Consider the following 19,655-nt stretch of genomic DNA (forward strand, 5'->3'; position numbering starts at 1 on the left):
CAAGATCACGCAAGCTGCGTGGCGCAGCCAAAAAAAAAGTTTTCCTTAAGGTAGTAGGTATCAGTTTTGTTCATGTATTCAGAATTACTGTGGCTGTGGGCGAATGCAGATTGTACCCTTCAATTTGTAAATTAACTTTTAAATTAAAAGTAAAAAGAAATTTTTAAGGAAATTATATATACAGTGTTTTATATACACATACATGCATGTGTATATGTATGTGTATGTGTAATGTATGTAAAATAGTTATTTTGACATAGAGAAAAACAAATTTCTTGAATTGGATTAGGTGGCAGCTTTAGTTTCAGTAACACATTTTCCTAATTTTCGTCTAAAACCTTTGATATTTTATTTTTCCCATTTAGATAGATGGGCGTTCCATCTGGAATTGTTTTTTCTGTGTAGTGTGAGGTAGTGGTCAAGGTTGTTCTTCCATATGGATATCCATTTGGTCCCACACCATTTATTGAAAAGACCATTCATTCTTCTTCCACTGCTGTAATGTCACCTTTGTCATAAATCAAGTGAGTGTGTGTGTGTGTGTGTGTGTGCGCGCGCGCGCACGCACGCGCCTGTTTTCTGGACTAAATATTCTATCCTTAGGTCTATTTATTCATCTTTGTGCCTGTGCTTAACTTTCTTAATTCCAGAACTTTATAATCTTGATATCTGGTAATCAGGTCCTTTAGCCTTTGTGTTCGTCAAGATTTCCTTGATACTTCTTGGCTTTTTGTATTTTTATTTACATTTCAGAATCAGTTTGCCAATTTCCATAAAACAGATGAAACAAACAAAAATTCTGCTGGAAGTTTAGTTGGGATGGCATTGAATCTGTGTATCAATTAACATCTTTATAATGTTGCATCTTCCAGTCTATGTTAAATCCCTCCCATTTATTAAGATCTTCTTTAATTTCTCTCAATAATATTTTGTGAGTTTCAATATAGAGATAATTAGATTTATTCCTAGGTATTGGTGTATTTTGGTGCTGTTATAAAAGGTCCGTGTATAATTTTATTTTCTCTTTGTTGCTGGCATATGAAAATACAGTTGATGGTTTATATTAACTATATGTTCAGAGACTTTCCTAAATTCATATATTAATTCTAATAGTTTGTAGATACTCTTGGATTTTCTACATATGTAACTATGTCATCCATGGTTAAGGATAGATTTCTTCTTTTCCAATCCTTATGTCTTACATTTTCTTTTCTTTCCATATTGTATCAACTAGTAGTACCTCTAAGATAATGTTTGATTAGAAGTGGGAATGGTGGGCCATTTTTGTCTGATTCTCTAATCTTAGGGGAGAAAGCTTTTAATAATTTACCATTAATTATGATATTTACTCTAGATTTTTCATAGAGATTTGTGAGAAGGTTAAGGAATCATAGTTTTCTTTTACAGTATTCCTAATTTGCTAAGTTTTTTTGTTATTAATAGGTATGTTATCAATGCTTTTTCTGCCCATGTGAAGACAGAATTTTTCTCCTTTTTTCTGTTAATGAGGTGAATTCTATTGATTGATAATTTCAGTAATATACTACAGTAAAATTGGAAGTTAGTTATAATTAACCAAAGAGAAAAAAGAAAAGAAAAATGTTAATCTTGATGAAGTATAGGAATTTTTTCAGAATTCTTAAGTGTTTTCAAAAATTGTATAGAAATTTAATCCATTTGTAAATAGAACTTTTCTAATAATACATATTGAATCTTTTGTAATAGAAGTCAGTGAAAATGAAGATGCAGTATTAGAAAGAAGGAATGCAAGATTTCACACAAATAAATAATGGTTCTGTAACTGAACCTGTAATTACCTAATTACCTTAGGCATGTCACAAAACAATACATGGCAAAAATAATGTGAAAGAATCAAAAGGGCCAAAATCTGTGAGAAATGACTTTTAACTTTTTTTCAAGTTTATTTCATGTTTATAAATGGGAGGACACCATGGTACAGATTTCCAAACACACAGGTGAATTATTTTTAGTTTAATTTTACCTTATTCCATTATTAATATTACATGCCTTTTGTGAACACACCACATAAACAGCCAAAAAAAAAGTGTTCAGAAGCACTTGGGAGGGCAAAGTGAATGTGGAATTTAGATAATTGAAAAGTGGATACATTTAAAAATCATTCCCAGTCTTATGTTCATCTTTAAACACCTTTTGATTCAATTATTCTGTATGTACTGTTAGAGGAATGGCTGGTTTTTGTTTGCCAGAGTTAGCAGAAATCCTCTTTTTCCTCATTTCAACTAATCTTCAGATTATTATGACTTCCTTTTTATTCTGCAGCATATTTTGACTACAAAGATGAGTCTGGGTTTCCAAAGCCCCCATCTTACAATGTGGCTACCACACTGCCCAGTTATGATGAAGCTGAGAGAACCAAAGCTGAAGCTACTATCCCTTTGGTTCCTGGAAGAGTAAGTCCAACTTACCATGTTACTTGGTGCTGGTTTATGGGAATTAAGTTCTTTGCATTATCCACTTTGTGATATTACTTATGATTAAATTGATTAGTAAAAGTACAGCTAGTGTTTAAAAGCAGATACATTTTCTTTTGGGATAATAAACTCTTATCTTTTCCTGAAAACGATGAGGTAAAAGATACAAATGAGCAGAAAAATCACTAGTCAAGCCAGCTCATTTTCCCTATATCTCTCCTACTGCCATCACTTTCTCAAGTCTCCTGGCATGGCTGAAAGATCTTGGAGCAGGGGCTGATTTAGGAAATACACCAACTTTGCCTTGATTCTGCACACTGAATATTTTGGTGTTAGGTAGATAGCTGCTAGGGAGTCTATGGAGAGAATAAATAAGTGGAACTTCATAGAATTAAACTCAGAAGGGCTCTAACAATCATCTAGATGAACCCCATGCCACCAGCGGTCCAGATCATGCCATCTGTGGAGGCACAGTGAATTCAGATCCCATCTGGCCTGATGTTAATTCATGGGAGTGGGGGTGGGGTGTGATGAAAGCCCATGGAGAATTTTGGACACTCTTGGTTCGTGATGTCAGGCCTATAAGTGATACAGTTGTGTTTTCATAAATATTCATTCAGGTTGAAGCTGATGCAGGTGGGGCCTTGGGTGAGATATTGAGAGAAAGGAAAGCAGGATCCAGTCCCCATAAATGTGGGGCAATCAAGGCTCCAGACCCTAGGCCTGACAGGAAACTAGAGTAAAAGATAAGAACAAGAACAGAAATTCGGTCTGGGCAGTGCAATGACACAAGCCCCAGAAGTTCGGGCCTTAGGATAGTAGACTGTTCGCAGATCATATTTATACTATGAGGGGTGAAATTCATAAAACCACTGCTGGGCAGAAGTAATAGTTTACAAGCCTAGTCTAGGCTGATTCTACCTGGTGAAATGCATTCACTTCTTGTAGGTGCTAGGGAGAAACTAAGACCCCTCATGCAGCTCACTCTCTAAAGACAAAACAGTCTTAATATAGTTACCATGTATTGGAAGCAAACAACGTGGTTGGTACAGTGCTTGATGCTTACATGTATTTTGTATGTTGTTTCCAGTCTTCACAATAACTTTGCAAGGTAGAGATTATATTATCCCTATTTTACAAATGCAAAAATTGAGGCCCAGAGAGATTAAATAATTTGCCCAAAGTCATATAGCTAATAAGTAGCATAGGTGAGTCAAACCCAGATATTCTAGACTCCAAAGTCCTTGTATGTACTCTCCAGACCTCTTGGATTATGGTAACTGTCCCATGAAATAGACCAGGAGATTAGCTCTGATTAATCACAGAACTCTTTAGAATGCTTTTGTACACATTTAAGAACTTCTTAAGGGGCTCTTTTATTCAGCCAACACATATAGAACACTTTTTTATATAATGTGCTATGTATTTTGCAGTGGATAGGTGGAAGGCTTTGTATAAAGCAATGCTCCTGCCATACAAGAGCTTAAAATGCAGCTGGGGAAAAGGCCCACGAAGACCTATATCTAAGGAACAGCACAAGAGCAGTGAGCGTTAAGAACTGTGACTTTAACTTTGTGATCACGGGGAAGATGGGATTTGAAGTGGGCCCCGATTTTTGATGGATAAGAACATTCCAGAAGGAAAAGCTCAGAAAGCAGATGTGAATCAGCCAGGTGCAGGGCAGGTTCTGTGGTTGTAGTAATTGGTTTTGCTTGAGCAAAGAGTTCGTGACCAGAACTGTAGGTTGTAGAATCTTCTGAATGCTAGGCTGAGGCATTTAGACTTACACGTAGGTCACACAGAATCTTTCAGAGTTTTTAAGCATGAGTATGATAAGACAAGTATGGTGTTTTAGAAACATTAACCTGGCAACAGTTTGTAGGAGGAATCCTGGTAGTAGAGATACCAAGGACAGAAAGAACAGCTAGAAGGCATTTGTAATATGATTAGGCATTACTTCATGTATTTTTGTAGTACATCTTTGAGTAGTTATGCAAAAAACAGAATTACTTTCTAATTTGGCAAAGCCTATTTATCCTACTAGTATGCATTCATAATACTAGCTATTTCGTATTTTTAAAAAGATAAAACGAATACATTCTAATATAAATTTCAAACAATAGAGGAAAGGTGTTAAATTAGATGAAAGCTGCCCCTGCCACTTCTTCAGTTCCCATCCCCCAGGGGAGCCAGTTGGCAGCTTGTTATGGATTTCCCAGTCCTTTTTCTGTGTAGGGCAAGTTTTGGTTCTCCCTCAAGTTTTTTTTTTTTTTTTTCATTTGAGGAACCCTCATTGTACTGTGTACAAGTCTACCACTTTTACTTTTAAGCGTATATTCATTTATTTTTCAATATCTCAACACTTATCTACAATTAGTTGAAAAGGTAAGTTGCGTATGTTGGTGTCATTGTTGGTCAAGATCATCTTCCTTCTAGACTTGCAACACTGTGTTTTCAGGTTAGGATGGAAAGGATCCTATCTGCCGACAAGATTGGAAGTGAGGTTGTTTCAGACCTATGTACCAATATAAATAAATGGTTATGGAGCAGTGGGCAGCGCTGTTAGACTCTTCACGTATGATTACACTATCTTCTTCCACCGCTCCACCCCACCCCACCCCAAGTCAGTCTCATAAAGCACTTGAGCTAGTCAATGGTATCTTCTTAATAGGCCCAGGATTACGAATATTCTGGGCTAAACAGGCCCTGGATTGCTGATATTCTAGAATTTAAGCCAAATGTGTAAGAAAAATTCCTTTTTCTTTTCTTTATGTATATATTTCTTTTCTTTATATGTATATATATATAAAAGGAAGAGTGAACAGTTCTTTGTGAACTTCATAATTTTTGAAGTGTATTGTTAAAGAACTTGGGTTATAAAGTGAAAAATTCCTTTCACTGAGAAAAATTATATCTTTTACTTATAAGACAAATGAAAATTTTAACATATAGTTAAAGCCTTAATGCTCCTAGTTTTGAATTGAGCCGAAGCAGTATATTTTCTCATTGGAACTCACTTTCGTCCCTTTCTCTGTTTTTCTTGATGTCTTTCCTTTGCCTTGAAATAATTTATTGTGAATTTACCTTTTCTTTTCATTTAGGATGAGGATTTTGTGGGTCGGGATGATTTTGATGATCCTGACCAGATGAGGATAGGAAACGATGGGATTTTCATGTTAACTTTTTTCAGTAAGTATATACACACACACAGCAGAGCCACTTCCCACAAACCAGAGTGCTTTGGATTATGAGTGAATATGACTGAATTAAAAGAACTAGTTGAGTTAATACATTATATTTATTACATATATTTAATACATTATATTTATTTTAATACATTTTATTTAATATATTACATTATATTTGATGCCTTTTCCTGAGATGTTCAGAGCTTAGTACACTTTTAATATCCTTTCTCTTTGTCTTTTATTTCTGTGAATACCTATGCAAAATGTAATTAAAGCAGTTTTGGGGGATGCTTCATTTTTACATGATCTAATAAGCTTCAGTTTTGCAATCTTCAAGGCCCCTTAGCATTCCTCCTACTCATTCCTGACTGTGGAATAGGAATTAAATGCCTTCGATGAATTTTATTTTACAAGCTTCTATTTTCTAATACGTCAAAGTCAGCCCGATTTTTCCCCCTTGATGTTATTTTGCATTTAGGTTTCCATATGCCTGACTTGGAAGTGAGCAACAATTTCTTTAATTTACTGTATTAAAAAGATATGAAGCAAATGCAGTGCTTTTAGAGGTGACGTGTTACATAAGCTGTCAAAATTCATAGAAGCAGGAGGTGAAAGACTTGAATCAGATTATTGGCGGGCACTAATTTAATGTTCAAATAATGTTTATTTACTCAGGTGTAACACATACAGTAAAGGGCACAAGTCATAAGTATTCAGTGTGGTGATATTAAGGCATTTTTGAAAGCGTATATAGCAGTAGATGTAATAATATAACACCTGATATCCAGAGACTGTGTTTTCTTGTTTGCTTTTGGGAGGAAGACAGAGGATGGATGTTTTGGGGAAGTGGGATAAGGGTTTTGGAGGGTGGGCTAAGCCATTTAAGCAGAAGCAAGTACAGAGGGCACCCTTAGGGCACTCTTGCTCCTTGGGTAACAGGACATGTCTGACCTCTTTTTTTCTCTTGGCTTTTACAGTGGCATTCCTCTTTAACTGGATTGGGTTTTTCCTGTCTTTTTGCCTGACCACTTCAGCTGCAGGAAGGTATGGGGCCATTTCAGGATTTGGTCTCTCTCTAATTAAGTGGATCCTGATTGTCAGGGTAAGTTGTGCAACAGTAATGATAGTCTGTAGAGAAGCAATAAGTAGAATAATTTTGAATATTTGATTTTTTTTATCTGCTTTTTGGAATCACTTAAAAATGATTTTTGATTTGTCTTTGTTCTGGTTTCATGAAATTGAACCTAGATCAGTTGCCGTTGGTTCATGCACCCAAGTTTTGTAGTCAAATCTAGTGAATATTGGTGGTCCAAGGGCATCCATCTATCCTTGTTCACCAGCTGCTTTCTCTGTTTTTAATGTTTGTAATGTGATAATACATGTATTTGTTCTGAAATTAGTTGTTTTTATAATAAAAGAAAGACTCTGTCACCTCTCTGGTATCTCATCAAAAGCAGACATTCCTCTCATTAATGCTACTGAAGTTTTAGTCTTTCTTCTCTCCTTCCCTCTCTTCTTTTCTCCCTCCTTCCTCCCTCCTATCCTTCCTTCCAGGATTGGTTATCAGTAGCATCATTGGTTATGCCATAATGTTTGGAGAGCCAAAACTGTTTAACTGTTTAACAAGCCCTACTCCATTAGGGGCCCTTATCTCTAAGGTAAATTAGAGAGAGATCTTCAGTGATGTAGGAGTTACCAGTTAGTTAGAATTGCATGAAGTTAATTTAAAGTTGTAAAATACCTAGTCTCTTAAAGTGTCCTCTGATTTCGGATAGGTTTACTGCCATGGTTAACTTTATATATAAAACCAATGTGTTTATCATAAATTGACATTAACTAATTAATGAGTGTTGACTGAGCATTGGAGTTTTTCAAAGTTATTTATTCTAAAGGAATTGTTAACGTTTTTAGAATTCCAGGTTCCTTAGAGAATCTGATAAAAGTTACATGCTTTTCTCCTAGATGGCTAATGTGTACTCACCTAAAACATGGACTTTAAGTTAAGAAATCAAGCCCTAAAGAGGTTTTTCATTCTTTCTCTATAAACCTTGTTATTTTATTAAGAAATAAAATACTGTATTTAATGCTCAAACTGTGCTAAAGTCCATACTGTGTAAAGCCTCCAATAGAAACAAGATCAAATTAGTTACCAATCTTTTTATTTTTACTAAACTTTTAACTGAATTGAATGAATCAGCTTGTATTAGTTAGGATGGCTTTTTGAGTAACAGAAAACCTAGCTCAAAATGGCTTAGAAAACAATGGGGAAACTTTATTTCCAGTGAAAATAAGTCCTGACATGGAGGTTAGTTAAATGTTTCACTGACATCATCGAGGACAGCTGACGGTCTGCTCAACATGTTAGTATAGCTGCTCCACCCTCAGGGTTAAGATGGCCAAGGCAGTTTCACGCATCACGTCAGAAACACAACAGTGTTCAACAGAAGAAAGGGAACTATTTCTTCTCCTCCTTTTCTTCTTAAGAGCTAGGAAACCGTCTCAGCAGCCCTCAGTTCCATTGGCCAGAATAACATTATGTGCTAGTCCCTGGCAAAGGAATGTGATCATCATGATGTATGTGACAAAAGTTTTCCAAGGTCAAGACATGGCTGGAGGCATAGGAACAAAATCAGGGATCATTAGAAAAGAGGTCAGATAGTTGGGTTTGGCACTGGGTAAGCAAAATGAAAGTTATCATCAAGACATATTTCTACAAGGGAAAATAACGTGGGCAAAAAAAAAAAAATTTTTTTTTAAAAACAAGCAGATTTGAGCACTTTCAAAACAAGGCGTATGTAAAGCCGAAAGCTATCATATTTCAAGATTGCTTTTCCATGAAAGAAAATATGTTTGCGTATATCATAATCATTTCAGATCTGTACTGTATAAAATACTTCCACTAACTTCTTAGAAATTTTTGTAAGAACTAAATGAATAGCATTAGTATACAAGATAAAATCTTGTGTTTTGTAAACTCTTAAGCTAAAATGTGAAATTATATCTGCTGAGGTGCTCTGAAGTATTTTGCTTTATTTTTCAGTTTTCCACTTACTTCCCTGGATATTTTGATGGTCAGTACTGGCTCTGGTGGGTGTTCCTGGTTTTAGGTAAGTGCTCTTAACAAAGACAAAGGAGAGGAAAGATTATGTTAAATTTTAGAAGTAAAATTACTTTTGTTAAGCCCTCATCTCACTTACTATACAGTAATATATTAGCAATAGTAAGTATAATTTTTAAAATATTTCAAGGATTAGGCTCTTGTCACCATCAGAGTAATATAAATGTTCATAGAACGTCTCTTGGTGGTGATAAATTTCTCTTAACCCATCCATATACACTTCTCACATTTCCTGTGTAGCCAGAGGGGCACACTGATAAGATAACTTTATAGTCCATAGATCTGTTTTCCCCTTGTGAGTTATTGCCGCAAAGCATTCACAAGCTCAACCCCAAATTGCTTATAGGTATATTGTAACCAGCTGAACTACTCATGAGTCTATGTGGCCTATATTCAGTTGGATCTATCGGTAGAAAACAGAAAATGTATAACCTTACTAGACATAACTTCTGGAAGAACCACCAGAAGTTATGTCTAGTAAGAATTGGGGTTCCAGAATTCTTTAGTTTGCTGTTGTTGCGAATAAGAATTATTTTGTGATGAGAGGGAGGAATTTAAAAAAAAAAATATACCAGCCATTTCAGGTTGTTGGTCTTCAGATTATACTTATTACTCTAAATTTTTATTTTAAAATCTTTTCTTCCAAGATATCTTAAAGCAAAGAAATGAGCAGTGTGGTGAATACTGTTGGTTTCCTCATTGTAGAGAAAATACATATGATACAGTAACAGACCATCATCACTGCTGTCATTTCTACAATAGCAGAGACATCCTGTAGCTGCTAAAGATGGTATAATTGCCTCACTCTGCTTCTGTGACATCATTTTCTCCTATCCTAACATTTCTCCTGTTTCAGGCCTTTTTGTTGTCTCCTTGATTAGGATCCTTTGTTCCAGGGCTGCTAATGGGTCTGGCTAGCACAGTGTAGAACCCATGCCTGACAGGTGCTTAATATATTCAGGACCTACCTGTTTTACCCAGGGTAATAGAGCCATGTATTGCTGACCCTAAATTTTACTTAGAAAATACAAGTCATCCATGATGCCATCCCCCACCTCCCCAGTAGCATCATCTGCTCTACTATTGGTCATTGGCATTCCAAGGAAAGAGAGAGAGTGATTTTTACCCCTTCCCTTGATTACTGAGAAACTTTTTTTAAAAGTGACCTACAGGAGAGTTACTTTAGAGGAGTAGTTCCTTGACTTGCTTATTCTCTAAACTGTACCTTTAAGAGAAAGTCTGACTCCTCATCTTCCCCCAAGCCGCCTAAAGTCCAAGCAAATCCTGAATAGACCAAAGAAGAGTCATTAAGCATAATTTTAGGTTGATTGTTGACAGCGTTGATAATTTAAAGAAATTTAATGGGCTGATTTCCTTCATATATTAAAGTTTCATGGGAGATGAATTTATAGTACTTTGTAATTCATCATTCTTGCTATCTTACTGCTTACTGATAAGCAAAAAGTAGTGAGACTTTGGATGTACTTAGTGTATTTGGATCCAGTGTTTGGGTCATTTTTGGAACCCCTTGCAGAGAGAACTTTTTTTTTTTTTCTTTTTTTCCTGCAGAGAACAGGTCTGTACAAAGTTCTCAAGCTGGCAGCTCATAAGCTATAGCTAGCCTGCAGTTGTGGTTTGTATGTTCCACAGTTATTTTCAGAAGTTTTTTGTTGTTGTTTTTGCGGTACGCGGGCCTCTCACTGTTGCGGCCTCTCCCGTTGCAGAGCACAGGCTCTGGACGTGCAGGCTCAGGGGCCATGGCTCACGGGCCTAGCCGCTCCGCGGCATGTGGGATCTTCCTGGACTGGGGCACGAACCCGTGTCCCCTGCATCGGCAGGCGGACTCTCAACCACTGTGCCACCAGGGAAGCCCCAAGAAGTTTTTTTTTTATTATTATTAGTTGTCTTCGCATGAAAATCAAGAATTTTCATATAAAATACCTGCATTTTTTAACCTTTCAAAATTGAAATGTCTAGCAAAACTGACCTATATTCATTCCCACATGGCACCCATCCTTTGACTGGAGCTGGCTTGTTGATTTTGGTGCCAAAAGGATGATGTTGTGCTCAGTGCTGATGATTCTTGGTTACTGCCAAAAATCATTTCTATTTGAGTACAAAGAGTCTTCTACTCCTTGAGTATATTTTAAAATGTATCCAAAAGAAAATGATTGCTTAGAGCTGGGGAGATGGGAGGAGGGTAGGAAATGGGGAATGGCTCCTTAGTGGGTACAGGATATTTTTAGGGGCGACAGAGTTCTAAAATTGGATTATAGTTTTAACTGACTAAAAGCCAGTGAATCGTACACATTAAATGGGTAAACTTTATGGTGTGTAAATTATATCTCCATAAAGGTGTTTAAAAAAAATGTGTCTAAGACTCAGGGACCATCTCTGGAGGAGGAGGGCCGGGAGTATGTGAGCTACCATTGGAGGGGGCTCGTCACCTTCCCCGCTGACTCCTAAATTAAGAGTAGAGAAATACAGTTGAGAATATGAGAATTGCTGTAAAGGTAAGGGGAGCCTGACATCTAGTGGACAACATTATGTACTGTCTTTGGAAAAAAAGAAGCCCACAGCAAGAAAGGATGGAATTTTTTTTTTGAGAAAAACAGTTTATAACCTCTCTAAAAAGAGTATATTATCTTGGAATACTTTTTTGGAACTCAGAAGGTAGCTTTTGGGAATTACCTGGTGGTCCAGTGGTTAGGATTCCACCCTTTCACTGCTGTGGTCGCAGGTTCTGTCCCTCGTTGGGGAACTAAGATCCCTGGAGCCGTGGGGCAAGGCCAGAGTCGGGGCAGGGGAGAGAAGGTAGGTTTTGATAATGCTTCTCAATGAGGCTTCCAAATGTAAATGTTTGGCCCCATCTTATTTTTGTTTCCTTTTTAGACCACTTAGATTCTGAATGTGCAAAAGAGACTTTGTTTTGGCTCTTGAGATTATGTATTCTCATTGAGAAGTGGAAAATTTGGTGTGGAAATCCTTTGGAAATTTTAGAGGCAATTGTGTTTTGATAGTTTTTAGCAGAAAAATGATGAAGTATTGGTATCAGAAGGGATATTTCTGGGGAGTGGACTTAATATGGGAATTATAAACTCATTCTTGACTTCTCTTTTTTAAATTAGGCTTTCTCCTGTTTCTCAGAGGATTTATCAATTATGCAAAAGTCCGGAAGATGCCAGAAACTTTCTCAAATCTCCCCAGGACCAGAGTTCTCTTTATTTATTAAAGGTATTAAAGAAAAAAACTTTATTGTAGTCCCAGTGTAATCATGTGATGCATTGCAGATGACTATTCAGGTTTAGAGTAGAGTGTACACCCTGCGGTAGGGGATATGGAGAAGGTAAGGAAGCCTTGTCTTTTAGTTTCTAGTTTAGTAAGGGGTGTTTCTATGAAAAAAACTATTAAAAAAGGCAAGTTAGAAAAACTGCCGAAGGAGAAAACATTATCTCATGTTTAGACAATGCAGAAGAGGCTCGACTGGGACTCAGGGTCCTAGATCTTTGAATCGTGAATCCCAAAGCCACTGCTGCCTGCAGTTTTACCGGTTCCAGAGGACTGTAGCGAGAAGGAGCCTCTCAGACCTGATTACTCAGCTCAGTTATGCAGGGCCCTAAACCCCAGAGCTGACAGGACCATGAGTACTTTAGGAACTCCTTTTGCCTGGCCACTGACAAGCCCATCAAGGCTTCCGTCTTCTCAGGTTAGTCAGAGAGGCTTTGCTGATCCCTTTTCTTCAGGTTCCCATCCTAATGTTACCATTCTGGTGGTAGTGTCAAACCCTAGGAAAGGAAGGGGAGGAAAGGGCCTTTTCCCTTGCCTAGAACAGGAGGACTAAGCCTTGCCGAGGCTCTTTGGTTCACCCGTGGTTTTCCCCAGAGGCTGACTCCATCTTACATCACTAGCTACAAAAAGGAGGAGTTAGGGAATCTTGGGAAAGAGTACACCAGAGAGAGGCCTCTGGTTACAAGATCTAACCTTCGTGGAGTTGACTCTTTGTTACTTAAGACTGTTGAGGACAGGTGGGACCAGGCTGGTTGAAGGCCTCAAGCAAGGATTTGTGAAGGTTGTAGCAGTTGAGATAAACCTGAAATGATAGGTAGGAAGTGTAAATGATCGTGGAAATTGTTGGGTGGGGAAGCATTTCAGAGTCACCTAAGGCCAAGCATTGAATAGGAATAGAGGCAGAGAAGTTACGGAGCTGGCTTAAGGGACAGCAGTGTGATTGTAGCATAAGGGAGTGTTGAGGATTAAGGCTGGAAAGCCAGGCTGAGAAAGTGTTCTCAAATATCTTGAGCACTAAGCCCGTTTGCGCTGGAAGTGTTGAACTCATAGAGCAGCCCTTTAAACCCAGTGATGTGTTGGCTCAACACAAGGCTGACTCCATGTGAACATCAGTTTGTTCTGTATTTGCTGTTGGGTTATCATAGTTTATGTAAGTAATCATGTGCTAAGAGTGTAGTTCTCAGTTTTGAAGATTTGCGGTGATCTTAGCATGCAGAGTAGAGTTCTCAGTTTTGAAGATTCGTGGTGGTCTCAGAATATATGCTTCTAGAAAAGAAAGTACCGTATTTAATTTGCCAGGTGGTGAGATGGTATTGAAAGTTTTTAAGCAACAGAATAATGTGATGAGAACTACTTAAATGAAACAAAAATTTTTTCAAGCATGGCGTAATAGTAATAACTAATGTTTGTCAACTTTTTGATATATCAGATACTGTACTAAGCACTTTACATGTATAATTAAATGTTCTTACATAAGTAACAAAGGTTACAGTGACAGATAAGCTCAGATACATGCATGGTAGAGTATATTCATAAGGCATTTCTTATAAAAGTTAAAGAAAGCATGGAAAGAACTTAGGTTCTGTTGGTTAAAGTCAGTTTCTTCAAAGGAGCGTGGACTTTTATTTGAGAGAGAATTTTAGCCATTAAGAGTACCACTTGTGTGTATGATTTTTTTTTTTTAAAAGAAAGGGAATGTTTTGTTGCATGTTTAAAATGTCCTGAGTGGTGTGTCCTGAATTTGAATTCAGTTACACAGTCTGGGCACAGATGGACACTGACACCACTGGCCTAGGTCCTAATGCCTGTGATGTGCCTGTGTTTGTGTCTGGGACATCCTAACTTTAAGAGGCTTGTCAGATATTTTGTGTGGTTTTATTGTAGTTAACCATTGTCATCTTTTTTCTTCCTCTACATATCTGATTATAATTTGTAGTTACTTCTAAGCCCTAGGTTTAACTCTTACCTACCATAGACTCAAAAGTTAATTCTTGGGCTTCCCTGGTGGCGCAGTGGTTGAGAGTCCGCCTGCCGATGCAGGGGACACGGGTTCGTGCCCTGGTCCGGAAGGTCCCACGTGCTGCGGAGCGGCTGGGCCCGTGAGCCATGGCCCCTGAGCCTGTGCGTCCGGAGCCTGTGCTCCGCAACGGGAGAGGCCACAACAGTGAGAGGCCCACATACCGCAAAAAAAAAAAAAAGTTAATTCTTTGGGGTCGCCACAGTTCTTCTTAGGATGAATGCTTGAAATCACCTGCAGATTTCCCCTAATCCATTGGTGCCCAACATATCCTGAGGGGACAGATTCCTCCTGCCCTCCCTCCCTCCCTCCCTTTCTTCCTTCCTTCACAGATTCTATAGGTCTAGTCTAATGGCTTTGACTTTCTAAATGGAATGAGGCCACACGCTGTCTGTTCTCTTCATTCTTCAGTTAGAAGGCAATTTCAGGCTTTATTAGAGGATGCATACATTCTTGCTTCTAATACATGACAGGTTGACATGACAATACAGGTTGAGAGAAAGCCTGAACTTCTCAGTTTTCCTGTATTGTTAGGGACTTGGAGGGTTTTTTTGTTTATAAAATTTGTTATTATTGTTTTGATTTTCTAAAACTTCTGAAATGCTTTATGGGTATATTCTAAATGTAAAACAAAGCATCTTTAGGGTTATGAGTTGAAGTAGGCAGCCCTTAGTTAAGTAATAATGCTGTTGGAGGGGTAAAAGGATATTATAGACTTGGTGTTCTCTGTATTTTGGAGCCAGAGGCCTTACAGTGCTTTAGGCATTGTCAGACTTAGAGGTATATGAATAAAGTTCCCCAGTGGAGGGCATAGTAGGGTTTCTTTGCTTTCCTGTCTGACTTTGATATCCTAGTTGATTTGAAATTGTCCCAGACATGCCCAGAGGATTCAGAGCTCCAAATTAGGGGTTTAGGGACTTACAGCAGCATTTAGAATTTTAATAACTTCCTTACTAACTTTCAGTATCCCCAGAGGGAACCCAAAAAGCTGTAATATCTCATGGGACTGAATTTCCTTTGTCCATTTGACAGGGGTAAGAACTGTCCATCCAGATCCAAAAGTAGAATGTTTTCTTTCTCTAGTTCAGAGGAAATTTAGTTTAATTTAGTTTGAAGATGTACTAGAAAACCATCATGTAAGGTGTGAAGATTTTCTTTTCTTTCACCAAGACCTTTTACTTTCTTTACTGGAGGTATCACTAGTTAAAAGCTAGCTGTGGGCTTCCTTTTTGCCAGAAAGCCACAGGTAGGGAATTTCTAAAATAACTTTGCCATAGAGAAAAATAACTCAATTCCCGTGCTAAGATCTGGCACTGTACTAGAAAAAAGTGTAAGAATAGTGACTTTTCTATTTAGGCTGCCCAAAATATAGTACACACACACACACACCGTGAAATGACCTCAAAAGGCCTTCTTTCTAACCAGCCAAAGTAGATATTACAAGAGTTGAACACTAAAGCTCACGTACTACTATCATAGGGCAACTCTCAGGTTCCCTTTCAGAACTTATTTATAAGCTTATAAAGGAAATTTGGGTTCCTGCCTCACAGCAAAAAAAGCCAGAAGGAACTGCTAGAGCTGGGCACAGTGGCAGCAAGAAGTGTGTGACTGTGAGGAAGCAGGAAAAACAAAATGTTCCTTCTATGTTGTTTAAAAAGAAACAGATACCTTTTAGAAACGTCTTTATCTGAAATGGTCAAAAATGTAAAATGTCCATACTTTATCTTATTTACCAATGAACTGGAAAATAAATTTTTATGGAGTACCACTTCTTTTGATGCTGCCAGATAATTGAGGAGCTAGTTATAGTAACCGTAAGGTGGTAACACAGTTAACTGATAATCTAACACTACTGCAAAAGCACTTGTATATGTGAAGTATAATGGATCTTAAATTTGTTACTTTAACCACATCTGAAATAGGAGGGAAGAAAATTTGTAAGCCCTCGCGGCATTAATGAGATAGGGCCCTTCATAATTAAATAGTGATTGCTGTGACCTGGTGAGCTATACATATGAGGCATCAGATATCTTCTTAACTTTTTTCCACGTAGTGATAAGTGTTTTCATTTCCTTTTTTCTATAACCTTCCCCCTCCTTCTTAATACGTCTTTATTTTTAATTCACCTCAAGTTAGTTTCACTTATTTGGCTGTGTTGTAAAGTAGCAAGATAGTAGAAAATGTTTCCAGGGGAATTTTTGCTTAAAAAAAAAAAAATCACACAGTGTCCTAGAAGAAATTGTTGTCTTCCTCTTGAAATTAAATGATCTGTAGGCTGTTGGATTCCTTTTGTTTCTGAAGTGATCTAATCTAAAGTTTAGTAATGATAGCCACAGTCCCTAAAACGTGGCATTCCATCACTGTTTTTGTAACAGCTTGTGAGTCAAGTTGATCAGAACAGGCCTCTGGGTCTTAGAGAGCAGTGAGTGCCTCTCTAGCAATCTTTTTCATTTGGAATTTGTATGGTGATTGAGATCACCCATTAGTAACCTATCTAGGACCTCTTAATGGATTTTTTTTTTAATATTATAGTTGATTTACAATGTTGTGTTAGTTTCAGGTGTACAGCAAAGTGATTCAGTTATACATATTCATACATCTGTTCTTTTTCAGATTCTTTTCCCATATAGGTTATTACAGAATATTGAGTAGTGTTCCCTGTGCTGTACAGTAGGTAGGACCTCTTAATGCATTTTTAATGTTTGTTGGGTGGCTCTGACTTTGAGGGATCTATTAAAACTAATTTGCCTCCGTGGAAGCAGCATGAACTAAAGAAAGTGGCCAGGTGAACTGTATCTGAACTGTATCTCATATTCTTGCAAAACTCTAGTGTTTTGACTTTATAGTAATCATTCTATCAGTTTTTATCTGTTAATGGAAAGTGGTAAAACTGAATTTACTTAGGCTTGTAGTGAGTGTAGCTAGCTAGCCTCATTGAAAAATCTCTATTTGACATCTGTCTACCAATTTTCTTTTTGGTTCTACTTGCCCTTCATGATTCCTTATATTCTTGTGTCTTTGTCCCTGCACATTCTGAAGTCTCCATGAAGAAAAGTTGCTCTTACGTCAATATCATTGGTTTACTTCAAATCAAAACACCAGTGTTAGTGAATTTGGGGTTTGGGAAATATTAAGTGTTCAAAAAGAACATGTTGATTTCCTCCAGTGTTGTAGCTTTTCTGCATCTTGCCAGCCTTTTAAAGACATATACAGTAGTCTAATTAGAAAAGATACAGAAGGGCTGCTTGTGGCTTTTACAGTAATTTGGAAAGATGGAAAAGTGAGCTAGGGGCCTATGTATGAGCCCATCCAACTCTCTTCCGGTATAGGGTATCACAGTGTAGTTTCTCCATAAATATTTGTTAAGCTGTTAATATATCTCTTTAGAGTATTTTTTTTTAGCAGTAATATAGGGAGTTATTTGTATTTTTTCCATTATTTCCATGAGAACCAAACCAATTTATATGCCAAAACAAAAGTGCCTTAGAGTATTAGATGAAAACTGCATTTAACAAAATAGATGGACATCATTTTGAGAGTATTTATTTTAGTCATGTATATTGCTTTTTAAAAATTGGGGCTATATACAGTCCCCCCACCCCGAGATACATGCCCCAAAATACAGTCACTTTTTTTCTAATTGATTGGAAAAAGTACTTGTGGTACCTGTGAGTTTATAGTTGTTTCCTAACTTTGCCCTGCTTCAAGTATAGACTGATATCACTGGCATCCTTATTGGAAATCTTCCTCGTGTGAGATTTGGCAGAATTGGCAGGGTAAACAGCTTCGAGTGTGTGTGGAAAATTACCTATGCATTTGGATTCTACTGTGTCTTTGTCCCCAAATTTCAGTCATTGCTGTTGAGGTTAAGTGTAGGATGAAGTGCTACTTGAATTCTGTTCTTTTGTTAGGAGGTTTAGAGAGAGAGAGAGAGAGAGACCCCTGACCTCATGGGTTTTAAGAAAGCATTCAAGTTCTCTCTAGTTCTACAGTCCTTTATAACTTTAAGAACCAAAAATGTAACGTTTATTGAATACTATGATGTCAGTGTATAGTAATCTTAAAGCTATGTAAAAATGTACTTCTTGTGTCTCCAGACATCCTGCCTTCTTTTGTGACTACATCCTTCTTTTAGCCAAAATAACAACTTAACCAGAGTTTCAATATTCAATATCCTTCTCTGGCAGATGTTTTCTGGCAGAGGCCTTCCTGCATTTATGAATTCTCTCCCAAGAAGCAAGAGAACACCTGCAGGAAGTGAATCAAGAGGCGGAACACAGAGGAATAATCACCTGCTTTAAAAAAATAAAGTACTGTTGACAAAGATCATTTCTCTCTATTTGTTCCTAGATGTAAAATTTTAATAGTTAATGCAAAATTCTGTAATCATTGAATCATTAGTGGTTAATGTTTGAAAAAGCTCTCGCAATCAAGTCTGTGGTGTACTAATAATGCCTTATCTATTTGTAGTCATTTTAAATAGCATGAGCCTTGTCCCTGTAGTCAGTAGGGGGCAATCTTGCTTTATTCATCCTCCATCTCAAAATGAATTTGGAATTAAATATTTTAGTGTAAGATATGTACAATGCTGGCCATTTAAAAAAGGGGTTTTCTCAAAAGTATAACTTTTGTTATGACTGCATTTCTGCACATAATCCATTTTGCTGTTAAAATTAATCTAGAAATTTATTTAATTGTACTGTGAACACCTAGAAACAAAATCATAGTGCAAAATACATTTAAGGTGTGGTCAAGAATATGTTCTTAATTGGTAAATGATAAGCATTAATTTTTTATAGTCTGTATTCTAATTTTGCTGTACCTTATTCTGTTGTGTACCTAAGGGATTGTAAAGGTGTTATCACTGTATAAAATAGAAAGGACAAGGACAAATGCAGCATAATTACTAATAAAATGCAATTGGTGATACTTTCTGTGATTAGAATCCCTACCCCTTTTTTTTCTTTTTCTTTTGTCTCCTGATGATTAGGCCAGGGGCTAGGAGTAGGGAGGGGATTAGGTACTAGGAGCAAAGAAAGAATTAGCTTGGAACTTTTGAGATGATCCCTAACATACTGTACTACTTGCTTTTACAATGTGTTAGCAGAGACCAATGTGTTATAGTGTAGAGTGATGTGCTTTCTACCAAGTGGTATTCACCCTGGTTTGGTATGTTAAAGCTGTAAATACAACAGAACATTAATAAACGTCTCTTGTGTAGCAACTTTTGCTGTGGATTAGTGTTTAATATCTTGGTTTGCACTTGTTAATTGCTAAGGCAGTTTTTTCTGATCTTCATATAGATTCATACAGAATCATTCAGTAAACAAAAAAGAAATTGGTCTTGGGCCAATTTTTCAGCAGGGGAAGTTTCTTTCATATCATACTCAATATATTCCTTAAAATATATTAGTTCTTCAAAAGATAATGGGTTAAAATAGGGAGGAATTGTAGAGCGCTTAAATCATTCTGGAATTCCCAATTATGCTTCATTTTTTAGACATAATCTCAGATAATTTATTTCCAATGTTTTCTGCGTGTTCCCTGCATTTGCCCTTTTTCTCAGGTGAACACAGCCAACTGGTTTAAGT

At 37.1% G+C, this 19,655-nt stretch overlaps 1 protein-coding gene across 2 annotated transcripts in view; it reads left to right on the plus strand.

Annotated features, from left to right (window-relative positions):
* Nucleotides 1–19,288, plus strand: part of NDFIP1 (Nedd4 family interacting protein 1) — a 50,657-nt gene extending 31,369 nt beyond the window's left edge. The window contains exons 3-8 of one of the 2 annotated variants that reach the window (XM_067732114.1): nucleotides 2,302–2,432; nucleotides 5,555–5,642; nucleotides 6,619–6,743; nucleotides 8,682–8,748; nucleotides 11,888–11,993; nucleotides 18,252–19,288. In XM_067732114.1, coding sequence (XP_067588215.1) covers nucleotides 2,302–2,432; nucleotides 5,555–5,642; nucleotides 6,619–6,743; nucleotides 8,682–8,748; nucleotides 11,888–11,991 — 515 coding nt within the window. In that variant the 3' untranslated portion in view covers nucleotides 11,992–11,993; nucleotides 18,252–19,288. The remainder of the gene's footprint in view (nucleotides 1–2,301; nucleotides 2,433–5,554; nucleotides 5,643–6,618; nucleotides 6,744–8,681; nucleotides 8,749–11,887; nucleotides 11,994–18,251) is intronic. The other variant, XM_067732113.1, reaches the window with a different exon arrangement.
* Nucleotides 19,289–19,655: the final 367 nt, after the last annotated feature.

Source organism: Pseudorca crassidens, chromosome 3 (assembly GCF_039906515.1).
Source record: "Pseudorca crassidens isolate mPseCra1 chromosome 3, mPseCra1.hap1, whole genome shotgun sequence".
Taxonomy (NCBI): Eukaryota; Metazoa; Chordata; class Mammalia; order Artiodactyla; family Delphinidae; genus Pseudorca; species Pseudorca crassidens.